The 17,558-nt window shown below is 34.1% G+C and overlaps 1 protein-coding gene across 4 annotated transcripts in view; it reads right to left on the reverse strand.

Moving 5' to 3' along the window:
* The window catches only part of DAPK1 (death associated protein kinase 1), a 73,649-nt gene that overhangs the window by 37,623 nt on the left and 18,468 nt on the right, over nt 1-17,558 (reverse strand). For 2 of the 4 annotated variants that reach the window (XM_034410106.3, XM_034410107.3), the window contains exons 3-8: nt 14,713-14,934; nt 7,386-7,524; nt 6,316-6,445; nt 2,126-2,174; nt 2,002-2,028; nt 443-595 (exon numbers count right to left, since the gene is read on the reverse strand). In XM_034410106.3, coding sequence (XP_034265997.1) covers nt 443-595; nt 2,002-2,028; nt 2,126-2,174; nt 6,316-6,445; nt 7,386-7,524; nt 14,713-14,934 — 720 coding nt within the window. The remainder of the gene's footprint in view (nt 1-442; nt 596-2,001; nt 2,029-2,125; nt 2,175-6,315; nt 6,446-7,385; nt 7,525-14,712; nt 14,935-17,558) is intronic. The other 2 variants (XM_087888256.1, XM_087888255.1) reach the window with 1 other exon arrangement.

Genomic DNA, 17,558 nt, shown 5'->3' on the forward strand with positions numbered 1-17,558 from the left:
AGCATCCCCATGGTCACATGATCAAAATTTGGATGCTTGGCAACTGGCATGAATTTGTGACAGTTGCACTGTCCTTGGGGTCATGTGATCATCATTTGCGACCTTCCCAGCTGGTTTCTGACAAGCAAAGTCAATGGGGGAAGCCAGATTTGTTTAACAATCATATGGTTTACTTAACAACTGTGATGAAATTGGGACATAACACATTTAGCAACTCTCTTGCTTAGCAGCAGAAATTTTGGGCTCAATTGTGGTTGTAACTTCAGGATTACCTGTATTATACCCATAACCTCCACCTCCCATAACTGGGTGTTCTCATGATGTTCCTCAAGTGGCCCTAATGTTGCTGCTGCTATATGCCAGCTTGGCTGAGAAGCATAATTTAAAGCATAAAATTAAAAAAGATCATACCCATCCCAAATAATCAATGAAAAAAACTCACTTTGGGTCCTTTATTAGAAGTCGCCTTATAAAATCTTTAGCTAGAGCACTGGTATTATTAAAGAATTCTTCCTCAAAGTCATAATTCACTGCAGACACATTGGCTAGCGTTTCTTGTTTTGTCTCTCCAAGAAATGGTGAAGCGCCACTTAATCTGCAAAAATTAATTTTGGCACAGTAAGTATGATGCTGCGTGACTTGAACAGAAACATCTCAGTTCTAGAATCTATTTGGAGCAGAGGAAATATGTCAATAAATTATTATTGCTTTTATATTGGGTTTTTATCTTTTTTAGTGACTGAGAGTGAGTTGGGGGCCAAATAAATATGCTAAAATAAAAAAATTATTCTTAAATTAAAAATACATAAATCACCAATGCTGAGGCCAATGTAAATTAGGAGTCAAACAATATTTCAGAGTATTTGGAATAAATAAACAGAGGCATAAGTTTAACATGGCTATGCTGTGAGCATAGACATCCACACAATGGGATGAACCACATCAAATAAACTAATTTTTTACTAATGAAATTACTAATTAAAATACAAATAACCCCTTAAAACTGTAAAATAATATTTTTATCTCCACCTGTCAAAAAAATTTATGTGCCCTGTAATAATTTCAATTCAAGTTGATTAACATTATTTTAAACATTAACACCCCCTTCACTTTCACATAGAAAAAGGGTGGGCGGTGGAAAATCACAGCTTGTTTTCTTCTGTTCTAGTTTCAGTAGTGCTCAATGCATGTACTTAGGCCAAAAGTGGTAGACAGATTCCCCCCAAATTGATCTTGCCTTTTAAAACATACAGATTTCTTCTATGTTGCTTTAAAAAAAAACAACACAAGCTCATTTAAAAAAGGCAAAGCAAGTCTCCTGTTGAACCACTCTTCTCTAGTCTTAACCACGCTGTCGTCCTCTGCTGCTTCAGCAATCTGTTTCCTCCCCGGTTTATCTCTTTCATCAAATTTACAATGAAAAAGGATGCTTGATAACAATGCTCATTTTGGAGGCACCTAAAATGGTGGACTCATTACTTGTTTCATTCAAAATAGACTTTTATTGATACCACCACCATCTATATCACTAAATGGAAACCAAGCATCAGGATTTTTAACAATTTCCAAATAGGTTTCTTTAATCATTAAACCAGCAAGTGAAGGCACTTAAAGTAATTTATATCTGTTTTTAAAATCATAATTTAGAAATGGAAAATCCATGGTCCTACATGTAGATTATACCCTACAGCTCTGACCTTTTTTCTGCGTTGGCTGGACTAGAATCTAACAATATTCAGGTTTCTCACTTCATGGAGATGGAAAAGTACTTTTAAGATATACCAAATTATATCCCCAAATATCAAAATAATGCTTAATACAGTTTACACTTTCTATTCACTATATTCTGAAATTTGTTTTCATATAGTATTTCTGCAAGTATTTCAAGCTAATTTCATAAGAAGATTTCTATGGTTGTAAACCATAGATTATCAGTTACAGGACTGAATAATATTGAGGTAATTACAAAAAAAAAACACACATTAGGATGTTGATACTTACAGAATGTAAGTTATTACACCAATGCTCCTGCAAAGAGATATGGGAGAAGGAAAAAGGTATTTTTCAGTGCTAAAAGCCTCCTATAAAAATTACCAACAAATGCCAGAAAAAATTGAGAACTTACCACATATCTGCCTCAAGACCAAGTGGTTCATAGTTTACTATTTCAGGAGCTAAGAAATAAAGTATTTGTTAGTTTTTTTAAAAAAAACCCCACACACATAAATAATAGAGCAGAGTTTGATATTAATATTTGTTCTGTATGGCAGCTGAAATATTAACAAATACATTCTACTAGCTATAAACATTACATAGAATCTAATTTCCACTTTCTAGAAAGAGTGAGGAAAAAATGCACTGGACAACTAGAACAATTTTTACCAATTTTAAGGAAGCTACATTAGTTTAGACCAGTAAAATCTGTTTTTGCAGTAAGCATTTGTTCAATATAGCCTGATTGAAACTTTAACAACTGTTCAATTGAAATTTGCCATAAATCTATACATTTACTCTCAAATGTCACTTTTTTATTGATTAGGTGAGAGGTAGTCAAGCTAGATCCACTTTAGCTCTATTTGGGCATCCCATTAAGGCTCCAATTTTATAAATACATGCTTACCAGAGAGGAAACCTTACCGAATTCAGCAGGACTGAATCTTACAAACTGTGAATAGGCAATTCTTAAGAATGATATGGCAATACAGACTATTGAAATACACAGTAAATATTCTCTAAATGCTTGCTATATAGTACTGTTATTTTGCTTATATTGTTTTCCTGATGTTCTTGGGGTTTTTTGGTGTGTGTGTGTGTGTGTGTGTGTGTGTGTGTGTGTGTGTGTGTATGAAATTAGATTTCAATTTATTATTTTAATTTCTTGTGTGTAATAACTATTGTTTCTTCTTATTAAAACATATAGAAAAACTACAGGTAGTCCTCGACTAGTGACAATTAGGACTGGAAACTTGGTCATTAAGCAAAGCTCTCTCAGTTGTGATCATTAAGCAATTGTTCACGTTAAATGGAACATGAAAGTGTCTCGGAGGTGGAGGCAGCTCTGGAGGCCTCTCCTGGTCCCCACCCCACCAGACAAATGGAAGCCTGCTGCAGGCCAGGCCAGCTGCTGCTACCTGCAGGTTCTTGGCAGGTAACAACATCTTGCAATCTTCTTTGCCAGTTTCTATTTAGGTGGCACTTTTTTGTTTATCCTGTACTAAAATAAGTACAGAAATCTGTCAATCTTTTTCAAAATATATTTATGCATTGTTTCTTTCTGCTTGTAGGTACTGTATTATAAGAATGTACTGCATTGTCATTTCCACTTATTGAAAAAAATTAAATTATTTTAGAAATATTTATGACAGATTTGATACACTTACTGGCTTACTGTCAGTGGATAATAACTTAAAATTGCATATTGCCTCTACTTCTTTGTGCTTTTGCTTCACACTAATTTATATTTGTACTTAAACATCCAGACATTTTTATTTAACTCTCTTTAATTTCACCTTACTTCAATTCTTATATTTTCTCATTTTAAATTGTTAAATGTTTTCTGCTTTTTTTTAAAAAAAGTATTAACTCTTTATTTATTTTTTCATCTTTCCTTCCTTAAATGTATAATAGAGATATATCATATTTTTGGTTACTCAGCTGTATTTTCCTCCTCAATATCATAAACTTTACTGCCGTCTATAGTCTTTTTTCAAATGATTCACATTTAAATCATTCAAATGATTTCAAATGATAATTTTAGTAGATTTACATCCCAGAAGTTCCTCACAGCAGATTAAACATACCCAGTTCCATTAAAAAAGTTTCAAACCTACTGAACAGCTATAGAGAAAAAACAAACAGGCAAAACAAGACAAATATCTTTTCACAACTGACACTTTTAAATACATAATAAGCATAGCACTCCAGAAGACAATACTTGGAGCAACACACAAAATTAAATTTTATTTATTCATGTATTCATTCATATAATTAAAATGAAATATAGTTAACAGGATTTATCCTCAGTCACATATTAATCCCTTTCTTATAAATTATTAGTGAATAATTTGATACCTAAATTAATTAAATAAATACTACTTTCCTAAAATCTCTTAGCAATAGCACCAAAAGTTTTCATCCTTAATATAAAAAAAGCTCCTACCATAGTAGCCAATATTATTTATCTTATTTATTTAAATATGCTGCCACATCCATTTTATGGTTCTTGGTAATTGATAATATGTGAAATTAAATTTATGTCATCCTGAATCATGAACAAAAATCTAAACTGACTAAATATATTTTAAATTCCCTCTTAAATTAACAAAAGAGCTAGTCTCAACTGCAAATACTAGATTGCCAGCATCTTCTAAAATAGTTTCTTGATCAGCCTTATTCAACTCAGATGTGATGAAACATAGCCCATGATATTTACGAATTCTGCACACTCTAATCTCAAAACACCTGGAAGGAGCCAGAATATTTTACATGATCTTCAAGAGGTGCCCCAAGGCAGGGGTGAAATTTTTTTATTTTTTATTTTATTTTTAATTTGATTTATATGCCGTCCTTCTCCGGAGACACAGGGCGGCTTACAATGCGTTAAGCAATAGCCTTCATACTTTTGTATATTTATACAAAGTCAGCTTATTGCCCCCACAAACTGGGTCCTCAATTTACCTACCTTAGAAAGGATGGAAGGCTGAGTCAACCTTGAGCCTGGGGAGATTCGAACTAGCAGTAATTGCAGGCAGCTGAATGATAATAACAGGCTATTAGTCTGCTGCGACACCAGGCTCTTCGGAAATGCTCTTCGGAAATGCTCCCGGTTCGGACCGGATTGGCCGATCCGGTAGTGATGGCGGCAGGTGGTTGAGAGAACTAGTAGCAAAAATCCCCATGCCCAGCTGAGCTGCGCAATCATCAGAGGCATTTTTTTTATTTTTAAAAGCATTTTTTTCTACAACCTCTTCCGCCAAAAAAATGCTTTAAAAAAAAAAAAGCTTCTGATGATCGTGCAGCTCATCTGGGATCGTCAGAGACTTTTAAAAGCATTTTTAAAATAACCTCTTCAACCGAAGAGGTTTCAGAAAAAATGTTTTTAAAAGTAAAAAAAAAACCTCTGACGATCAGGCAACTCTGCTGGGATCGTCAGAGGCTTTTGAAAGTAAAAAAAACCTCTGACGATCAGGCAACTTAGCTGGGCCGAAGAGGTTGTAGAAAAAATGGTTTTAAAAGTTTAAAAAAAAAAAAGTTGACCACGCCCATCCAGTCACATCTCCCCCCACCAAACCATGCCCACAGAACCGGTAGTAACAATTTCACCACTGTCCCAAGGGCTATATTATAGCAATCTAGTGTGGATGTTATTATAGAGAGTGGATAACTAGCCATGTTATGTTTCCCCAAAAAGGAATGCAACTGGTACATCAGTAAAAAGCTTGCAAAATATGCCACATGCTCTTTGTTCCAGTTGAAAGTCCAGCACCTGATTAAATCCATCCAAAACAGAAGGAATACCATTTCCCGAAACTGATAAATCATTAATCAACAGGAATTTTATTTGTATGGAATTACTCTTATCCAAATCTGTCACTTATTCCAGATACAGATTATAAGGATAAATGTAAAGAAGAAACTGAATGGAGTATAATCAGTTCATAATTAAAATTAAATTCCGGGTTCCCTGATGATGTATCTCAAGAAATATACTATATACTGTGGTGATGTTGAACAGCAAGGAATTATTTATGAGACTTTATGGGAACTGTAGCATAAGTCTTATAGTGCTACACTACAATCTTCAATACAGTATCATATCTAATGCTAAAAACTAAAAAACTGAATTTCTAATCGGAAATGTTAAGAAGGGCCACCACAATCTAGCACTCTGTGTCATACAGTGGCAAAATAGCTACTCTGGATAGGATATTTACAGCTCTCTTAATTGCTTTTCCTCAACAAATGAAGTTTGATAACATTAATTCTATTATCTTCCTCAGTCATATACGGCAGATAGTTAGAATAAGTGTCCAAGGAGATTTTGGGAATCAGGGTGTAAGTAATACATCTAGTAGCCAAAAAGGATTTTAAAGTGAAAAGATGATTTTTATAAATTAATGGTCCTTTTTTGGCTTTTCCTTTTAAATGTTGAACTCTGTCTCCAATCACCCATCTTTAATCTCAGTACAGAAAGCAAAGGACAAAAACAGGACTACATTAAACAAATATGTCAGTAGGTGGACTATCAAGAATATGTCTGCTTAAAACTATCAGAGAAATTTTAATAGTAGCAAAATAATGAAATGTAATACTTACCAACAAATTCAGGTGTCCCAAAAATATTCTTAAACTCATTGCTGAAATCTATTTTGTGTGCTAAGCCAAAGTCAATGATCTTGATGTGTGGTTTTGGTACATTTCTATCCAGCAGCATTATGTTTTCAGGCTTCAAGGAAAAATATTGATTGTATGTGAGCAACTCCAAACCACAGTCATACTTTATTTTTTTTTAATGATAAATTCTTATGGGTAAATGTAACCCTTTCTTTTATTGCAAAAGTTTTACAATTACATTTTCACCCCTTTTTTCACCCCCCCACCTCCCTCCCCAAACTTCCCATCCTCCCTAACCCTCCCTAACCCTCCCCCCCAGACTTCCCTATTATGTACTCATAACTAATAATACTGATATATATACCTGAACCCATCCCTCCCCCTATATTATTTTCCCTCTTTATCTCTTTACATTAAGATATTTCTAATACATTGTTTTCAAATAAAAGCTATTTGGTACTTTCTAGTTTGGTATTTGTTCTGAACATATTCTATCCACCTTTTCCATTCCCATTCATAAGTCTCTTGTGAACAATCTTTTAAATATATTATCAGCATAATGTAACCCTTTCTTGACAAGAGGTGTCTGCAGGATTGAGGCTTTCATCAAAATGACAATAGTAGTATTGCACCGTTGTGATGCAACTTTTATCTCTTCAGTAGACATTATAACAGTGTACATACAAAAGGGGTAAGTAATCATTTCATCATTTATCCCATCTGGATTTTTTTTATCTCTAATAAAATGAAGCTGGACAAATATCAAAGTACAACTATATACAGACATATATATAAGAGTTTCCCAATGTATACTGTGTATAGAATATTCATAAAGATATGGCTCCATAAATGTAATCAGTAATCTATTATATCCTACTTTATTCTATTATTCCATTACAATCTACTATAGTCTTGGCATATAAAGAACCTTTAAAATATCTTTTGTTTTCTGGAACAAAACTTTACATTAGCATTTATTCTGGATACCCAAATTGTAAGGGGTATTTTATGTAGCATTTCCAAGGTTTGAAAAAGCTGCTTGTTCAATGTACCTTAAGATCAAAATGTGCAATTTGCAGAGAGTGCAGATACTTAACACCATTAAGAATTTGCTTGAGAAATTCTGTGGCCTCCTCTTCAGTCAAAGATTCCTTTTCAGCTAAAAAGTCAAAGAGTTCACCTCCTGCAACGCTGTAAAAAATAGGAGCTTTAATTATGACTTGAACACTTTTCATTAAAAAAACAAAACAAATGTGAAGGATTCTGCACATTTTATGAAGAAAAATATCTACTCTTAAAAGCTTTAAAAGATTATGAATAGATTTTGAAAACTATTAAAATGTTTAATTAAAGTTGCCTTTATTAAAGCATTAATAAAGATTTATAAAGATTTTTGGCTTTTAAAAAACTTCTCCCCCTCAGAAATATTCTTTTGGTTAAATGTTTTAAGTATTTTTCATGCTACTTTATTTTAGCAATCATGTTTTAAATTTAATTTACGAAAACATGTTCAAAATCACTTTTAAACAAAGCAGAACTGGCAAATCTTTGCAAAAGATAAACAGCAATGTCATATCTTAAAAATAAAACATTAGTTTAAAAAATAGAGTGGGAGGAAAAATATGACACATGGTTATTCTCCAATTATGATGTAAAATCTATTTTCCTTTGTATTCAAATGTGTTCTAAGTCATAGAAATTAAATGATTCTTTCAATATTACAGCACACTTTCATATGTTCTATATATTATTGGATAGTCTTTGAATGGAACATACATATTGATAAAACTATTAAATATTTTGGTTTTCACTTTAAAAAAAATCAGAAATGAAAACATACCTATTCCTATTCTATCTATCACATTCTCATAGTGTTGAGTTTTAGCCAGCATGAAAAAGATCTATGGTACTTTTTAGCATATTTTCTGATTAATATTTTATTTCTCCATTCTATCAAGTTAGCAATGAAATACTGCATAAGGTCTCTCTTCTTACAACCACCATCCTAGACCAAGGATGAAACTTTTTAAGGAGACCAACTTCCTGAATAGATGTCATGCTAAAGACCACAATACAAACAACAGGCAACAAACCTCTGATTTAATTAAAATATCAACTATACTAAGATGTAATATTAACATATTAAAATTACACTAAATTAATTAAATATAGTTAATAAGTCAATGCTTATATACTTTGATGATGAATCTCTCTTAAATAAAATAACATAATTTGTTGACCCAGCTTTTGTTGTATGCCCGTTATGGTGAACCTATGGCACGCATGCCACAGGTGGCACACAGAGCCATATTGGTGGGCATGTGAGCTCAGCTCTGGTGTGCATATACACGCTGGCCAGCTGATTTTTGGGCCTTCTGGGCCTACCAGAAGTCGGGAAACAGGCTGTTTCCAGCCTCCAGAGGGCCTCTGGAGAAGTGGGGAAGGCCGTTTTCGCCCTCCCCAGGCTCCTAGAAAGCCTCTGGAGCCTGGGGAGGGCGAAAAACAGGCCTACCAGGCCCACATGCCATCATATGCCAAAAGCGGGGGGAAGTCATGCGCATGCGCGGGGAGGGCAGGGTGCATAGAATTATGGGTGTGGGAATGCGCGTGCACGACCCACACACCCCGCATTCCCACCGCTTTTGGCACATGATGGCAAAAAGGTTAGCCATCACTGTTGTATGCTATGACGGGTGGTAGATCTGTGTAGCTGTCTTAGTATATGAATGTTGAAGCACGGGATGGAACGTCATTATATGAGGAAGCTTATATGGAAATAGGCATGTGCAGTAGTGCCAGAACACTTGGGCTTTAAAGACGAATATCAGTATTTTAAATTGTGCCTGGAAAATAACTGTAGATTGGTCAGAGTTACATAAAATAGGCACAGTATGTTCTCTGTGATCGGTTAACAATCTGGCTGTTTCATGCTGAACAATTGGAATGTTCAGTTTTCAAAAGCAGTTGTACAAAAAACATCAAGTAATTCAATCTGGAAATAACAAGTATGTATGACAAAGGCCAAATTCCCATTTCTACTGATTTTAGCCAGTAAATCTAGTCTAGACCTTTACAGGGACAACCATCTTATAGATATCATCCTGTTTTTAAAAGGTCTAATCAGATGCTTCTGACTTCAGCTTCTGGGAAGGTTTTCTTAGCTAAGAAGCATTCACATTATACAGACACCATCTCTTATCTTGTGACACAAAAATCCGAATGATTGATGATACAAAGAATATGGAATCGGTAACCACAATTCAATATGCAATATAGCCTTCATAATTAATGCTTCATAGCGTATATACAATCATATTTTTCCAGTAACAATTGATTATATGAATTGTTAAGACTCGAATATGAAAACATCTTCAAGTGTCTCAAACAACATGTACAATTATATTCTATGCTTATTATTGCTCAAAAAAAAATATGTGATAAGCTCCTCTTCGCACAAGGCTTTTCCGTCAGTTTATGATTACTTTATATTGTTTATTCTGCCAATATTTGCAATAGAGTTTACAGACCTATAGATAAATTTTACACAAAAACAAAATATTATCCAGTGATAGACCACAGCAGAAGAGACACAACATCCTGAGACTTCGGATGCTATACTATAGATATATTACCCCCCCACCACAAATAATAGCAACATGTTATTTGAACATAAAAGGAGGAGCTATTTTAAGTTATAGCACCTTGGCTGTCTTATTCAAGCTCCACTGAAAATGTAAGAACTTTTCTTTTACTACAAATGAAAAATAAATGAATCACTGTATTGATAGTGATTATTTACACATCAAAGCAAGAATCCATTCAATACAAGTTTTGAAACCATTCATGGCTTCAGATTTCTAACATTTTATCAATATAAATGTTTTGCCCAATATGTATAATCTGTGTTTAAAATGTATTTTAGAATTTGTATCAACAAATAGATGTATTTAAAAGAAATTATTTACACTGATTATTAAAAGGTGAATAACAGAGAAAGTAGCATATTTTAGTGTTATGATTAAGATATCCAGAGCAAAACACTTGAAGTTAATAAGTTCATATGGTTTACAATGTATTACACCCAAAAAAGCATTTTTAATAAAACAGTTTACCATATTTGTCGCACTATAAGACGCTCCAGACCATAAAACGTACCTAGATTTTGGGAAGGAAAGCAAGGAAAAAAAATCTGCTTCTGCCTCCCAGCAATTTGCCTCCTTGCAGCAAACAGCAAAAGGCCTGGTCAGCTTCAGCACAGCCTGATTTAGCAAGAGCAGCTGATTGGTGGTTGGTCAGCCTCCCGGAATACCGCTGATCAGTTATTTCAGGCTGCAGGGATTGCCACCGCCCATCACTGCCGTCATCACCCATTGTTGCTGCTGATCGCCGCCTCCGTGTGCCCCATTTTCGGCTTCCACATGTCCTGTTTTCGGCCGGTTCAGTGGTGAACGACCAAAAATGGGACACGTGAAGGCGGCAATAGGTGATGGCAGTGATTCCAGCAGCCTGGAACAGTTGATCGGTGGTATTCTGGGAGGCTGATCCAACCGCCAATCAGCTGCTCATGCTAAATCAGGCTGTGCTGAAGCTGACCAGACTGTTTGCTGCAAGGAGGCAAATTGTTGGGAGGTGGGGGCTGGAGGGCGGGCAGAGCTTCGGCAACTTTCGCTCTATAAGACGCACAGACATTTCCACCCACTTTTTTTTGGGGGGGGGAGTGTATCTTATAGACCAAAAAATACGGTAAATGTCTTTATTTTATTGCAATGGCTCAAAATACTTATTAAGTTTTCTATATAAATGAAACACAGAAGGCCCATAGTAAGTTTACATGAAATAAAGATTAAAAACCAATAGGTTTTTAATCTTTAAATTAAAGATCTCACATAAATAAAGGCAATTAAATAAAAGCAGTTAAAGCAAACGAGAAGATGCTTCGTTCTTTCTTTGGGAAGAAAAGTGGATTACATTATACCAGAAAATAATTCTTTTTTTTAGCAAGCAAACTGTTACCCAACCTTTGGGATTACAAACTATATCCCACAAGATATAATTATAGGTCTTAAGCATTTAATGTGAAACAGATTAGTGTAGAAAAACAGCATTATCTCTCTTAATGAATTAGCACCAACATACTATATGCCTTTATTAATAAACCAATTAAATAATTAAGGCACTATCTAAAGAATTGTCCATGGAGATTTTTAATCCCAGTGGGTTTAACAAAATTAAAAGGACTTTCACTGAAAATAGTCAGAAAAATCAGCAATATTAACAAAGATTAGATTAACATGATAGGTTTTCATATTAGCAAATCAGCTCATTGTATAATTTATTCATAGAAAGATTTAAATTTGCTAGACTTTTTCTTGCTTGATAAATGTTAAAAACCTTTTCTTGCTTGGTAAAGTAAAGTATTAAAGCTATCTTCTATCTATTGGATGTAAGAACATTATAGATGTCATTTATAAAAGACGTGCTTTATCAACTACATGTTCACCATTTAAATGGAATCTAGAGAACAATCTGAAAGTGTTGCTTGGAGGTGCAAACCAATTCTCCATGCAAGGAAAAAAGAGGATTAATTCCTAACCAAGAAAGCTCTCAGACTGGCATAATACCTTCTATCACTGGAGGTCTAATGCAGGGAAAGATTTAAAATCCAACAAAAAAAAAATCATAGTATTTCTTTAACCCTGGACATGAAGAGCTTGCTTTTCATATCTACTATAATACCAATCTTGAATTGCTATCCTTCATTTATAAATAGCTAGGATCTGATTTTTCTATTTTAAAGTAGACAACTCGTGTCCCACTAGGTCATCGTTTCAAAGATATTTCTTTATCTAAACAGAGAAACAACATGACCAGGAGTCAGCATTGGGAATGAGAATGACTTCTGATTTCCTGCCAGCTTCCCCATTGAGTTTTCTTATGGGAAGATGGCTTCCTTCCTTCCTTCCTTCCTTCCTTCCTTCCTTCCTTCCTTCCTTCCTTCCTTCCTTCCTCCCTCCCTCCCTCCCTCCCTCCCTCCCTCCCATCCATTTGTTTTCCAAGAAGAAAACATGATAAATCATACAGCATTCAATCTTAAAAAGAGAATGAGAAGTATTCTAAACTAAACTAAAAACAAAAACTCCTGCCTGTATTAGCATATGGAATGTCCTTTTTAAATATCCATCTTAAGTGGAGAATGTTCTTTCAACTTCAGACAAATCTTCTGAAGTTAAGAGAGTAGCCAAGATTTATAAAAGCTAACAACTAATACAGAAAGAACAAACAACTTAATCTTAGAAGTATCCTTAAAAATTAAAAAAAAAAAACACCCATTATCAACAGAAATTTTACAAAATTATTTTTGTTTAAATTTTTTAAACAAAATTTAAAACATTTCTATAGCCACCCATTTCATATGAAACTCTGGATGGCTCCGAATCAGCAATTAAAGCAATAATAATAAAACAGCATAAATATATTTAAAACATCAATATTAAAAATCTGGCAGTCAAGTTAAACTTCTGACAGTCAGTCTCTCATAAAATCTTATTTCTGATGATATGCCCTCTACAGGTGTGAATATTCTGACTGTATACTTAAATGCACTGGAATTTTTTTCACGTAATGTTAATTCATTTGTTCTTCACTCTTTAAAAAGTAACATGACATTTTCTAGTTTGTTCATAACTGCTGAGAATTAGCCAATAATTACAAGAACATGCATTAGTGGGAACAAATGTTCAAGTTAAACGTTTTCTATTCTACTCTAGAACTGTATAGATCATTCGATTAAGTGCTCTAAAGCTTGGCAGGTCCTCAAAACCAACATAGCAAGCTTCAAGTGGCTGTGGCAGCTTCAAGGAACAGATCCAGCAGGGTGCTTCATTTATCAGCAACGCTTCACTGGAAGATTTGCAAAACTATTAATTGATATTCTTTAATAGAATTGATTTCTGTTTATTAGAACACCACATACTGCTAAGTATGGGTAACCTGATCCCACAGCATCATACTGTTGCATCATATGATAACAGAACTGTTATAGTTCTAAGAATTATAGCTTTATGTTTCCAGCAGATTTTGAAAAAGAAAACTGATGAGGTACATTTCCAATGTATATGTCAGAAATGAACAAGTTGCTTCCTTATGCCATTCAGACCTTAAGAATATCTGGCTCTCTTGTTTTGCTCAGATAGGCTTTTATAGTTCAGCGAATGAACAAAAAGCACAAGGGAATACTGTGGAAAAAAACTGGTCTCGTGTTTGTGAAAAAGAAAAATATGTCACTGAGTCTTGCTTTCAGGCTGCTCAGCCAAGAACAGCACTTTAACGAACTTGAGGTTTTGCTCTTGCAGAAGGAATTACAGTGGGGATGAAGAAAGGAGAAGCAGTTCACACTAAGGAAAAGGAAAAGTTAAGAGTGGAAGAAGGGATTTTAAAGAATCAAGCTGGAAGGGAAATAAAACAGGCTGTGGCTGTAGCTCAAGTTGCCTGTGCTGAGAAAAAGAAAGCACAAACATAATTTACAGTCCGCAAATGATTTGCAGCATTTTAAAAGATGCTGATTTAAGGCAAGGAATATTGCTTCCAACATTGCTTTGGTAGAATGAGCGCAGTGATCTTCAAAATGAAACCCAGTTTTCAGAAATTCACTGATTTATTTGATATATTGTCAATCCTTCCCCTGGATTGACAATACCAGCTATACTAAATCTAGAAAATTCTACTCCTGCTATTCCACAAAAGCATGTATTGTCATTTTTGTCTGCAGAAGAAAGAAATGCAAAACAAAAGCCCCTATATTAACTGTTAACTAAAATTAATGATCTTTAAATATGGTAAGCTATTTACACAAACAATTGGTCCCCATCTGCTTATACCAACTATTCTCCTCCACACATACTTCTCTATCAGAGACGTTTCATTCCCTTTTATATAAGAACAGTTGAGAAAGAAATAAAAATAAAAAGCAGGGAAAGGAAGAAAACAGAAGTGGTGGCGGGAGGGTGGGGGGAAGGAAAGGCGAGGAAAAAACTGGATATTAATGAGAGAAAAAGGTAGATGGATCAAAAAAGAAACAGGCACTATTAAAAGTTAAAATTCAACAGGCTCAGGTCTTTCCAAGCAGATAATCTTCAGGATTAATTTTCAAAGGTATTCACGCTTTACAGCACATGAAGACAAAGATCCCTGCAAAAAAATGCCTTTTATTTTCAACTGTTTATTCTATTCTTATGAACAAATGTAGAATGAACCTCCCAATGCAAAGATAATTATTGGGAGTGGGAAGGAGGGAGGAGAGGGGATAATCCTTATTTTCAAAACTGATACAAAAGCTTCATTTCCAAAATGGTCATTTCAAACAACTTAAACATTACTTACAGTTCCAATATAAGAATTACATCCATTTTACTTTCATAGACATCATGGAGTGTGATCACATTGGGATGCTGGATTTCTTTTAATATGTTTACTTCTCGTTCAATATCTTCGCGACTCACTCCTCGACGACTGGATTTTGTTCTCCGTTTTTTAATGAATTTTGCAGCATATTGTGCCCCAGTGGTCTTCTCACGGCATTTTCTTACTATTGCAAACTGGCCACTAAAAAAAAGAAGAAGAAGAAAAAGAAAAGAAAGGTAGTGCTTTTTAAGGCATAACAATATCTTGATGGAAATAAGAACTGTTACACAAAAGTACAGGATGTTGTCTTGTGTTAACTCTGATCATTGATCTAGCTACCTTAGTAAATCCTGCGTAGGAATACAGAAAGGTGAAATATAAATCACATCAATCAAATAATGGAGCAAAGCTACAAAATTTTTTGCATTTATCCTGGTTTAAGATAAAACTTTCTGCCAACACATTCACATTTTAAATATAGCCAATATTTAACTGCAATGCGGGGGATAAGAGAAAACACTACAGCTCTACCGAAATAAAAATATGTGAACAGAAAAATATGCCACTTTTTGGAAAGCCTTCACATGAATTTAAATTTAATCAAAATGTATATTTGTATTAGAACATCTATTATATTTATATCTTTTTCAACTTACTCTTTCATCATCAAAAATGGTAGTACTCACAAAAAGATTAAAAGTCATTCCCCACCCCCGTTTGACTTTTGCTGTCAGGCTTCACACAGCATGGCAGTATCTATATTATCCGGAAACTCAATCTTGCATTCTATAACTAGCAAACAACAGAAACTTCAGACTTGACATGATTAAATATGATGCTTTACTGCAGACAAGAATAAAGTCACATGTAGTAAATCTGTGTAATGAACAGCTCTCTATATAGGCCAGCCCTAGGGTTAAATCTTCAGCCTTTCCTCCCACCTTTTCAAATTAATGGACTTGCAGCCATTTTTTTAACCTAGCTTTGAGACTGGGATAAATCTGCTAAATGTGTCTGTCTGTCTGTCTGTCTAATTAGTTCTATCTGACCTCTACATCTCTGGTTCCAATCTCACCATCTCAAACCACATTCCTCTCTATAATTAATTTTTAAAAAGAATGTTTAGGTCTATATCCTTTTAACAGGCCATTTACAATCTCCAAAAATTTGGCATTCGTAGAAAAATAAAATCATGTCAATTCTGACAAAACAATGATTTGGTTTTTTAAACATGTAAATTTTACAGATTTGCTCAAGCAGGTTCTCTATTCTTTCTTTCCTTCCTTCATTGGATATGATTACAGTACATGGTGCAGGGCAGTTTTCAAAAATTTTGAAACTATTTTATACAATGCAAACTTTTTTTCTTAACCATGTTGCTTAGTTCTACTTAATATCTACTGGTATCTATCTACCGGTATCTATCTACCAGTATCTGCCAGTATCTACCTACCTACCTATCTTTATGTTAGGTATACTTCACTCAGAATTTGGGTAACAATTGCAGTACAGTTAGAAAAGTCATTAATATGTTAATGTTAGAATTTGGAGGTCAAATAAGTACACAAAGAACATATCCAGGGAAACATGAATGAAAATAAAACTTCTGAAATGTGTTTTGACCATTTATTTGTAAATAACTTTTCAATATCCATTTAAGCATGAAAGGAAAGCTTGTTTGAAAATATAAAAACCCCTGAATGTATAAAATCTGAAAAAGAAAAAAAATGACAGAGTATCTATCAGCTATAACTCTTTCAGCATTAGTTACAGGATTTCAAGTAGAAACAAATGCATAAAGTATCTGTTGCAGTGTTTACTTCTAAGAATCACCAATATCCTCAAATATATCATAAAATGTGTGTGTGTTTGGGGGGGGGCGTGCCATAGCATTCAAAAGCATCACTTTACTAAACATGTGCCAAAACTGATACTAATGAAATAAACAGTAGAATTTTAAAATCACTGTAAAGCGTGTGTAATATTAAGTAAGCATTGATACCAATCAAAAATAATGTAAAGGAAGATAATTAGTTTACATAAAGATCAGATATATGTGCAAGTCTACTTCTTAATCATGATACTACCCTCAAATTGAAAACAGTTCTGTTATACTAGTATACTACATCAGAAATTAAAACTGATTTGCAAATCATAATTTGTGTTATGCTATTGATAACTCAGCTGCACTGACAAGTTAAAGACAGTTAGGGACACCTAAACATACTGATATAAAATGTAGGTCTAAAAAAGCTCTGTTTTGAGCAGATGGAAAATAAAAAGAGATCAGCAATTTTCTCAAAATACAATATGCATACTGATTACTCCCTTCGTGGCTCATTACCAGTGATAAACTTGCAGCATTCCAATGATCATATGAGCCACACTATTACGAATGTACAATCCCAGAAGGATCACCTATGACAGCCATATATGGGAGATCAAGTTAGAAATGATCCATTGGAAAATGATATTACAACCGGTTTTTCTCTCCCAACTATGATCAAGAAATTACATTTTTTCCTTTTAGCTGCCTGGGCATCATAGAATTACATTTAGGAATACATTTTTTTAAGGTTCGCACATAGTTAAATCATTTGTCCAATGAAAAGTTGTATAGGATATCTTTACAAGTATTGTTCTAGAATCACATTAACATATTTGAGAACAAATTGTGGCAATTCAAAATGGCTGCTATGATCATGACCACACCAAAACATTGATTTATCAGAGAGAAAATAGATACAGCCCTCAACATCTTTTCAATCATTTCAGCTTTTAATTCAGATTTTAAACATTGTTTATAAAAATCTTGTAACTATCAA

This window comes from Pantherophis guttatus, chromosome 2 (genome assembly GCF_059756535.1).
Source record: "Pantherophis guttatus breed Tessera chromosome 2, ASM5975653v1, whole genome shotgun sequence".
Taxonomy (NCBI): Eukaryota; Metazoa; Chordata; class Lepidosauria; order Squamata; family Colubridae; genus Pantherophis; species Pantherophis guttatus.